The 11,155-nt window shown below is 37.9% G+C and overlaps 1 protein-coding gene across 1 annotated transcript; it reads right to left on the bottom strand.

Annotated features, from left to right (window-relative positions):
• On the bottom strand, positions 1 to 6,841 carry LOC125767094 (roundabout homolog 3-like). The gene is made up of 2 exons (XM_049433353.1): positions 3,689 to 6,841; positions 1 to 3,589 (listed from the first exon to the last, which is right to left on the bottom strand). Exons 1-2 carry the CDS (start codon positions 3,998 to 4,000, stop codon positions 3,374 to 3,376), a joined length of 528 nt encoding a protein of 175 aa, XP_049289310.1. The 5' UTR covers positions 4,001 to 6,841; the 3' UTR covers positions 1 to 3,373.
• Positions 6,842 to 11,155: the final 4,314 nt, after the last annotated feature.

Below are 11,155 nucleotides of genomic sequence, written 5' to 3'. Positions count from 1 at the left end.
TTGTTTTATAAAACAAAAATTAATATTTGGAACACGACGTATACGAAAAATGATGCACGACACCGTTCATATAGCAGCATAATAAGGGTGAAATATTTAATAACCCATTCAACACGGCCTAGGCCAATTAATTTTCCGCACAATTTCAGCCCACACTGGTACCTTCCTCGTACCCCTGCGCCTTGCATGACACACGCGCGAAACGATTAATGGGCAACAAAAATAGAACGTTCACTCTACATTAAACTATGATAATCATTGGAATTGCAAATGATTACGGTACACGGAGTGAAATGACATAAAATTGCTGAAAAATGTAGCGAGCATAAAATGTTTGCTTCCTATAGTAGCCCATTCGGCCAATGGTTTCCCATTTCCCACCATGCAACCGGGACGGAAACGAAAAATGGTGCCTGTATCTGACACTTTCGTCCGGTCTCAGGCACCCGTAAGCGTTTTCGAAAGCCGCTTGCACCGAATATTGTTCACCAAAAACTTTCCTTGCGCATTGGCAGGAAGTTTTATGCGTGGAAATGAAATTGTCACAAGATAGAAGGTGTGTATGTGTGTATGTTCGATGGAAACAAAACAAAACCCATCCCCTTCCCATTAGCAAAAAAGCAAGTGAAAATTGCACAAGTTGCACTTAGTCGCGGGGGGGTATGCCCGGAGGAGAATTGCATATAATTTTAATTACGAGCTCGAATTCACCACCCTTAGCCCGTTTATCTGCGTTAATTCGGGATATGCTGCATAATTCATGGCATTCCGGTTTTGTTGCTCCCGGGATGTCGGGATGGCGCTGTAGAGAATGAAATATCGTCACACACCACACCAACGTGCGCGCCAGGTAGGCATGAATAATTTTGAAACCATTTTTCTTTTTTTTTTTGGTTTAAGGATTCCATTTCTTTGTGTGAAGGTTTTGTTGGAAAACATGCGAATGTTGCTTTTTGGTAAAAATGATTTATTGAATTATCCTTATGAATGGCATTGTCTCGAGCAGAATAAAACGTCCCTAGGAAAGCTTTGGATCAGGAGCTGATTGGATTTTATCATACAAAACATTTTTTATTCTTCCTTTCTATTCTATATTTGACATTTATTGCTATAAGAATAAATTTTTAATTGCTATAAATCTGGTATAAAACTGTTACAATAGGTTGGCGCTTCCTAGTCAATTTAAGCGTCCACGTAAACATAGTCCATCGTTAGCTTCACCCTTGTCGTCTGCTACAATGCTTAACCTACAAATAAAGAACGATGTGTATGCGAACAAGCATGGTCATCCGATTTACAAGACGTTGATTTGCCTAAGGGTCATGGCTTACAAATAAAAAAAATATATATAAAAATAGCTACCTCAATCTACTTTTTTCCCTATAATGTCTGCACCTTGAATTCCCGCTCACGGCAAGACGCATTCCAACAAGGAATTGCTTCGTGCAGATAGTTCGCATGTTGCACGAAATAGCTTTTCCTCAGTGTCAGGCAAAAGCAAAAACCCCAAGTCCGGGCGACGAACAAACTCTGCAACATTTCGAGAAGAAGAACATGTTCAAACCCGGCTTATCGTGTTTCCCGCCAGGTTGAGTACCTCGGTGGCGTTCGGAACTCGGTGACATCGAGGGTTCAACACGATTAATTAATTTCGATTAGTTTGAACGCAAGCATTGCATGCTCTAACCGGGGCAGGTATTTGGCGAGTGTCACGATCCTGCAAACAGATTTGCCGTGAACCGTGGGGTGTATTGGATGTCGTTTTGTATTTTTTTTAAGTAAGTAAATAAAGAAAATAATGTAAATCCAATACTTTTTATGCTTCTAGAATACAAATCTTAAAGCAAACAAATAAAGAATACCATTGAGAAGGAATCAATCAATCCATCACCAATCACCTCCCTTTGGGCTATTGGGGAAAGAATTGCAATTGGAATTTGAATGGCAGGCTTCAGCCGAGACACGAGACGCGAAATTGCAAAAAATATGTCATATCATTTTTCCTCCAAATCGATAGATGATTGAAGAAATATTTCCAATACATATTGGAATGGATTTGATTTGGAAAGTTTTCTTTTTATAGCTAGAAGGATTTCCCATTCTAGCTGGAAATTGATTGCAATTTTATTTTGATAAATGAGATTTCCTTTTCGGGATGTTAATACATTTCTTATTTTCGTTACGTTTAAGTGAAACTTTTACCAAATGTTTGTAGAAAACATTATCTTCTTGATGAAACTTTACTCCTAACGTTCCACCACAAGCAAGAAAGCAATTAATATGTTATCTTAGTCGGGATGGTTTTAAAACCCCGAATCCCGGCTGTTGTTGGAATAATGTTTTGCCATTAATCTTCCTTATGCGTTCGCTTTGGACGCAAAGCTTAGACTAAGCTCACCATTTATACGTTAATGATTCGGGCGCATATTGAAGCGAATCTTAGTGTTTGAGATTCATGGCCGGTAATTATGGTTCTATTTACCTTATCTATTTCTATTTGCTCTATGAGCAGGGATTGCAACGGAATTTCCTTTCTTGGTTAGTAAATCAAGATAAATTCATTTTTTTTATAGTAAACAAATACTTTATTTACCTTGAGGAAAGCTTCTAAAAGAAGCATTGAAATTGAGCAACAAGCGATAAAAAAATGCCTTCGTAAGTTGGGAATAAAACTTCCCAAACCAAAAACATTCTAAGACTGTAATTATTATGCTATAACTCGTCTAAATTCGCTCAACCCCGCTTGATTTGTTTGATTTCATTTTCTTATGTAGAAGCATGTAATTCCCAGCATAATGACTGGCATGGCAAAATCGAAACAAACACCAGCTCGTTTTGAAAATGCAGTCACGCTATCGAAGGAAATAGCTTTCATAAAATCATATCTTAAGCTCGCCTGTATGTGATTGCTTCCCGGCCGGTTTCTAATCAACAAAATTACACATTCAAAATCAATTACCAAGCCAGCATAATTGTTTGCTACCACTGTCAACCTGTCTGCTTTTTTAAAAGAAGCTTGTAAGCCTGAACTAAATCATGCTGGAAAGAAAAAACGTGTACAGAACCTAAACACGCACTTAGGAAATTATTTGCCACGTTTAACTAAGCATTGTAAACAAAGCTTAAACCCTTTTCGTGGAAAGGGAATGGGTAACGACTTTAATGTTGAGTAAATGCTACTTTTGGCGAACAACCTATAAACCCCGTGCCTTAACTTGAAACAGTTTGTTGTATTTCAATTATGTCGTTTCTTGGTTCAATCTATCGGTGGAGAAAGGTATGCAAAAGAAAGGCACCGAAGGCGGGAATTAGGAGAACTTATTTTCCATACCCATTCGACAATCTTTAGCCCTCGGGTTCCGTACGCCTGCCATCAATTCTTGGCATTGCCACCCCCGGGGATGATTGAAAAGCGCCCGTTACCGCCGGAAAGGTTGATATCGGTCGCATTTTTCTTCCAGCGAATGGAGGGCGTCGGATTACCGCTCGCACGACATGGCAGCGTAGCAGCGGTGCCTCGGGGCAGTGTTTGATTAGCTGGTACGATCTGCAGTATCGGGGGTGGATTGCTGTCCTCCGATGTTAGAACCTGTGTGAATGGTACGATTGAGCGATAAAGGAGACGCGTTAGAATATGAATTGAGCTGTTGGTTGTGGAAGCTCAATTTTTCACTCTCCCACGGCGTACCTGTAAATAAGCTCTACTGGCAGTGGAACCGGCCACACTCAGTGCCGAACAGATGTAGTAGCCATCGTCATCTTTCTGCACACCGCGAATCTGAAGTGTCCCCTGTACCGAAACCTGCATATTATCGTACGTATTGTTGGGAAACATGAGTGTCTGTGAGCCTTCCTTAGTCCAGAAAACGGACGGCTGGGGGTTGCCTGAGGCGGTGCACTTGAATGATGCCACCCCGTTTAGGGCCGTCTTCTGATCCTGGGGCTTAATCAGGAATGTTGGTGGAGCTGGAATGGAACGAGTCTCAATCGAAATGATCATAGTCGATGGGAAGATGATGAAATGTCTCAAGATCAAAGGCGGATAAAGTTTGGAGGTAATAATGACGAATCAAGATGTGAGTGAAACGAAAGTTTGAAAGTAAAAGTAAAAAAGAGAGAAAGTAAAAATATATTTGATGTAAAATATTAAGTATTGGTTTGTTGAAGAATTAAAATATTTTGTGCAGAAATTCTTTACTACACATTGGTCTATTATTGGACTCTATTCTTAGAAAAAAGTCAAAATCTTTCATGGCAAGTTCTATTGAATCTTTTAACAGCAAAATATGCAAAATATGTAACAAGAAAAAGAAAGGAATATCAGAAAAAAAACATGAAAATTGTGTCATTTATGTCTAAATGTTTGAGAGGGAAGCGATTTGATTGACTCGAGGCAAAGAACTCCATGAATATACTCATTAGGGCAAAGAACTCCTTGAAAGTACTCCATATTGTGGTTGTGGACGTTGTTATGGAATTAGTTGCTCCAGCTAAAAATCTTGGTATAATAAATGAACACAAACATAGACACTACTAAATCGATGACCGACCTCGAGTTCTAGAACGTGACTCAGAAGAAATTTTTTCATCCAATTGCATAGCTGTCGTGAAGTACAAGCAACTTAGCAACGACTGTTTAAAAAAACGGCTGAACTCGGACCTACTCTATCAGTTTAACATGCCTTAGATTTAGAACTTTATGTAAAGCTCAGAATATTCAAGAATAAACAATTAGTATGCTAAATATTTGATTTATTCTTAATGATAACGGCTTGTGTCCTTATCGACAAACTCATAGGGCTGAAGTGTGCGACAATTTTGGCAAGTCATTTCCAGAACTCTAAATAGTCAGGATTGATGTTAAACTCGTTTGTATTTTCAACGTACGTGTAAATCGGTTTCCAAAATTTCTTGGAGAACTCGTGAAAAGCTTTACTAAAAAATAATAAACCTTTTTGATGCCATTCCTTTCGCCATTTTGTGAGAATTTATAAAATTATCAAATTCGTTATGATAAGTGAAGCACGTACTCTTGTGCATATGGATAGACTTATCATATGAAAAGTTGGTTTTTGTCAATACGGCCACGCCGTTCTACCTGAATAAAAAATGGTGGTTTTTCAATATTTTTTTTAGAACTTCGAAGTGTTCTGAGGTCCTGGAAAGCAGGCATTGATTTTCTTTTAGAACAACAAAAAAGTAAAACAAAAAATGTCGAAAGAAGTCGATAACTGATGTCATGCTTCTCATCTACCTGTACATTGATCAATGACCGTTCTACAGTGTACTAAAATTATTTTTCAAAATTGTTGCTTTTACAAATAAAACACATTTAACGCATTTTTTATTAAAATGCTTGTGTTATTCAATTTTCTGTTAGAAGTTAGAGAAATGACCAGAGTTATAATACGATCATCAACAGTCGCAGAGACAAATATCAAAGAGTGTATTTTTTTTTATTCATAAAGAACGGCCTGGCCGTATTGCTAAAGAGTATATTTATTAAAAACACAATCGTTTATCAACAAATGTGTGTATATTTGAATTGCTGTACAACTGTTCAAGTTTAGGGCAAATTTCCATATTCATAAATTTGTGATCCGAAGTCGATGCATTTATCTAGTACCGAAACACAATCGATATGCGTTCCTCACCTCAATCGTACGCGTAGTGATTTTTGTGCAAACTCGAAGCATTTCACCACTCATTGATAACCAATCGACCACAAACGTCGACCCCCCAGCGTACGGCTCTAATTGAACTAGCATAAATTTTTCAAAACCGGAACATCCGGTAAGACTAGAGCGAGAGAACCAACCTTAGGCACCAGCCATTGAACCTATGCTGCCATTCGACCAATCATCACTTCCATTTAATTCGAAGTTGTGTCCGGAATGCGATTGCGTGTGCAATTTCTACCACGGGGACACAATTCGCGTTGCATTGAATAGTGGATTTAATCAAATTGTCTGCTCGTGTCAATTTGCATAAACGATGAAGTCATTGGAGTCGGTCCGTGGGTTGAGTTAAAATTTTAATCAATTTAACAACAATCGGAAAACAAATCACTCGACAATTACCGGTTTTGCGGATTGCTTCGGATGTACAATTATGACATCTCGCGGTACTCATCGGTTGTGTGCGTGGTCCCGGTACCGTTTTGCTGCCTCGTTGAAAACCCAATCAATCATCGTATCGAGACGACAACTCCATAGGAAGAGGGGTGTGGGATGGATTGAAGAAGGGACGTGATTTAGTTGCGTCTAAATCAATGACCCACCATCCCTCCGGTTGTGATGAACGTTCGCGTCTGTTCAAACCACAAACTCGGTACTCTTTAGATGATTTTCAATTAATCAATCGATATTCCAATTTCGTGGGAGAATTTTTTTTTCGTTTTCAAAACATTAAAACTTACCTTAAAAGAAATTGTATTCTCTTGTTATAAAATCTAGTAATAGAATCTCGAAAAGTTTCCTTTACACCTATTCGAACACAGTACAAATGTCTAAGCAATGGTTCATTGCATGTCATCCATCGATGGTAGTCACATGTATCAAAGTCATCCATTCTCACACGGTACCATGTTCGGGAGCCGCCGAATACACCGAGTGGCTAAAGTAATTTCTTTTCAACACAAGTGCTTGGTGTCGTTTTCACTGATGTCACCATAAATCTTGCGTTTTCTATGCGAAAACTGTCTGCTAATGCAACTATAAATTCTACTGAAGAAGGGACCCTAATAGCCTTTCATACCGGTTTTTTATTAGTTGTTTTAGTTTCTTATTTTAGCATTTTTTTTTAGTTTTGTTTTAGTATTTTTATATTGTGCTTCTTGCAAAGGGTTATAAGGTTTTTACTCTTATATTTTTTAGGTATTTATTCTATTTTTTTTTCTTTTTTTATATTCTTATTAGCTAAACATTTTAGTTACAACATTTTTTTTTTGAAAAAAAATGCCCATTACAAACCAAAAAATGCAATGTTGTTACGTTAAATGGTTGTGAACGTTCCATGAATGGTTTGCTTGAAACGAGTTTTCCCTATTATCGAACTTTAAAATGTGCGATTTAGCAATCAGTATGCAATCGACGATTATTTTTATGACACTTGACTGTATGACGAACGTTCAAGTGTGTGTTCCAATGTGTTTAGTTACAACGAAACCGCATACCCATTGGCTCAAACCGTTTGACATGCAATTAAGACCACTTAATGACGTTTGCAGAAGAGGTTTTTAGGGTTGACGTTGTAGCGCAAGGAAAATGCGGTTGCAGTTGCAAAAGCATTTACCAATGCAAAACCAACTGAAACTGTAAAGCGCAATCCGGTTGAGGGTTGATTTAATTTGGCTTTTACAAAACCAATTACCGCTTGTTTTCGATGAGATTTCCAACAAGAATCAATATTACTTCCGAGTGCATTTCGGTAGCTGAACAAGGGTGCTTAAGAGTTGGTTGTAATAACTACTTGATGTTGTTAGATTGGTTCGATTTATTAGAGACTTGTTCGAATCGTATCAATTTGCTTTGGTGTTGTTAAAGTGTTTTAAAATAAAATTATGTATGTGCACTAAACCTATATACGATTATATGCAAAATATCATCACGAATCGTGGCTTTAATATCTACCAGTCCTGGCTGCAGCAAGAGTACAAAGCATACATTATACATCAATTACCACGTGGTCTGTGGCGACACTACATCATCGAGGGGTTTAGTGGAGAAGAATATTCGTTGATAGTGTTAAGCACCACCGTAAGATGCAACTATGAACATACATTAGGTGACATAAAGAGTGGAACCCTAGTGAGAGAGCATATAAATTCCTGGTGCGCTTCTGTGATGTGAAATTTATTGGAGCCATAATCAGAATTTATAGTGTGTTTCAACGCAACATCTTGGCTTTTTTCTTCTTCTTTTATTGAAAGTCGTGTAAAAAAACGGAGCGACTGAGAAACATTCCAACACGTGTCTTAAAATGAATTATTTTGTGCCAATATGGTTTCATACTCGTGGAGCTCCCTATGGTCGTTTTCCTTTTTTTATTCTAAATTAAATATTCAATTTCTTTTGTGTATAGTTAACATAAAAGGGCAAATTGTTCTTTTTAGTTTTTTTGTTCTTTTTCTCTCTTCCTTAATTTTTATTATCATAAGTGACTTTTATCCGTATAACATTCAATTATTAAATTTTGTTTAGCTGAAGAACGTGTTTTCAATGTTTGCAAAAATTCAACCAAAAATTTCAAACATAAACGTAAAAATTAACTGTTTTGTTATAAAATTGTTGTATTTTTCATATAATTTTCTCCTCTTTTTAGTATTTTACGTCGTACAATTTATCTTGTAGATTTTTTGATTGTTTTTTTTAAACAATAGAACTAGCGAACAAGCCTCTTTGATAACATTGATTTTTGACATCAAAAAATCCTTTTAAAGTACTTACATTTTTAAATCTTTTTATGGTATGATCTCCAGAAACTATAAAAATAAAATAAAGTTCTTCGAAATTGTTGTTGCAGTTTCTAGAAAGATACGTTTACACTTGGTAGTTGTAGTGTTAGATACATAATCTTATGTTAAGTGATATATTAAGATTTATTTTTGAATTATTTAATGCTCTTTTTCACATTTTTGTTTTCTTTACTTTATAACATTTGCTTTGTAACAAACTTCTTATTATCTTAATTTGTTTGTTCTTTAGGTTTTGATGCTTGTTTTACTACAAACTTCACTGTTAATAATCCATTTAAATTTGTTTTTTCTATTTAACATCCAGATTTTTATTTAACTTATATATTTACAAATTTTTCTCACTTTTTTGCCGTACCAAACGATGGCTGTTCGCAATATTTTGCACTAGCACACACGCAATGTGTTATCTTTCCATCCGCGGAAATGAACATCGCAACAGACAGCGTAATTTGATTTACAACACCAGTCTGTGGTGTGCGTACCATGGTTTCCGGTGGAACGCTCCGTTTGGCCATTAGTTTAGGAAGATTTGGTCTGATCCGGAAACGTAATCACCCATTCTGCCGGCGTCGTCAGGTCATTACGAAGCATCGTTAGGTCAACAACGGTGGTCTCCCTTGTTTTGCAATTTTGGGGGTTGTTCCGCTGTTAGGACAACGCAGGATCTAAAAGGACAAAAACTACAAAAGTGGCAAAGTACGCAATTTCGTGTTAAGGGAACCATGTAACCCGGGGCATCAAATTGAGTTGTTATTTTAACTTGTATCATTAACAGTACGTATCATTTAACAGACGATGATCTTTAATCGAAATTAAAGGGGTTTTTGTATTCTAGAAAAGTAATTTTAATCTCTAAAGTGAGTTATTTGCTAATTTAGTTTATTGTCGAGATTTTTTTTCTTAAATGTTTAAAAATTAAACTACATCAACAAAATAATCTTTAACCGATATCAGGAAATGTAAAAAAAAATAATTCTCTTCCCAAGAAGAAAGTTGCAGTGAAGGGTCATTAACGCCTTATATGCAAAATTACAACCTTATCGAAGATGTTATCCTCACAGCGATACTTCTCACGATCTTGCAACGAGGGTGTTGGCTCAAAAATAATTGGTTCCACTGAGCGTCAAACTAACGCACGGTGATGGTCAGTTTGCCGAAAACGACTGCTGAAAACTTTAATTGGAAGAACGGACAGCGAACGAGATAATTTCTTACACTCAACACCCAACCAACGAGTCATGATGCAAAAGATCGTGCTAATGATCGTGGCACGAAAAATGATAATCATGTCCCCAAGTCAGGTATCCATGTTTTTTTTTGGGACAGTCCGTTTGAATATTTAAGATCTTTTTGCGAATCTCGTTTGCAAAAACTCTGCGTTGGTTAAGTAGTTTTGAGTAGGTGGCGCTGACCAACGGGTTTCGATTATGTTTTACAACGTGACGAAGCGGTGTGAATCGAATGCGTCGCTAATTTGATATTATCGCTGATCGATCGCTACTACAATATTTTGAGATGGGTTTCGATCTTCAATGTATTTTAATTTTTTAGCAGATAATTATTTAAACTCTTGGTTTTTATCCTCATTGGTTAGGTTTAATTTTTGATGCTTTTCAATAATGTTTTATCTTGTTCTCATTAATTTTAGTAAAAACCCCGTTCTCTTTCTCGCGAGATTTGATCCAGTTCTAACCACTCACAAACAAACGTGACAGATAAAAACAAAACAGTATAAAACTCACCTTAATCCTGAAAAATAACACCCAAACACGAGTGTAGCGATCTGAACATTTTGATGACGCGTTTGATCAACGCCTGTTCACTGTGAAACTGAAATCCTCTTACAAAACATACTTTCTCACTTTGGTCGAAACTAGAGATGGGCGCGTCGATCCGAACCTATCGAGTCGGAACTTTGTGGATACTAGTAGGTCCAGTAGGTGTAACGATTCCGATAGATGCATGCGACTCCGACTCGTGGGTGCAACGATTTCGGATCGGACTCAGATCGAAGTAGGTTCAGTAGGTTCAGTAGGTTCAGAAGGTCCAGTAGGTGCAAGCTACCATAAGCGACTCCGACCCGCGGGTGCTACGAGTTCGGATCGGACTCGGGTCAAAGTAGGTTCAGTAGGTCCAGTAGGTCCAGTAGGTCCAGTAGGTCCAGCAGGTGCAAGCTACCATAGGCGACTCCGACTCGCGAGTGCTACGAATTCGGATCGGACTCAGGTCGAAGTAGGTTAAGTAGGTCCAGTAGGTCCAGTAGGTCCAGTAGGTGCAAGCTATAATAAACGACTCCGACTCGCCGGTGCTACGAGATCGGATCAGACTCGGTCGAAGTAGGTTCAGTAGATTCAGTAGGTCCAGTAGGTGCAAGCTATCATATACGACTCCGACTCGCAGGTGCAACGAGTTCGGAGTACACTCGGGTCGAAGTAGGTTCAGCAGGTGCAATGATTCCGGTAAGTGTAACCTACCATAAGCGACTCTGACCTCTGTGGGTGCCACAAGTTCGAGTCGGAATTACTGTCCCATCACTAATCGAGACATGAGCAAAAGACACAAAAAAATCCCCATTAGCGCAGCGCACTTTAACTTTGTGCCCACGGAACACGGAATGGACAGGTTCACCAGAGTGCCACGGTAACGGGAATGGATCAAATTCCATCGTGGTAAATGATT

The sequence above is a fragment of the Anopheles funestus genome, chromosome 3RL (genome assembly GCF_943734845.2).
Source record: "Anopheles funestus chromosome 3RL, idAnoFuneDA-416_04, whole genome shotgun sequence".
NCBI classification, from domain to species: domain Eukaryota; kingdom Metazoa; phylum Arthropoda; class Insecta; order Diptera; family Culicidae; genus Anopheles; species Anopheles funestus.
The sequence above is the reverse complement of the archived record's forward strand: the minus strand, read 5'-3'. Positions and strand labels throughout refer to the sequence as shown.

Bases quoted from the DNA above. Each gene is read 5' to 3' on its own strand.
- LOC125767094 (XM_049433353.1), bottom strand. From the start codon at position 4,000: ATGATCATTTCGATTGAGACTCGTTCCATTCCAGCTCCACCAACATTC. The intron at 3,590-3,688 runs GTACGCCGTGGG...CCATTCACACAG, and splicing joins CCAGTAGAGCTTATTTACAG to GTTCTAACATCGGAGGACAG.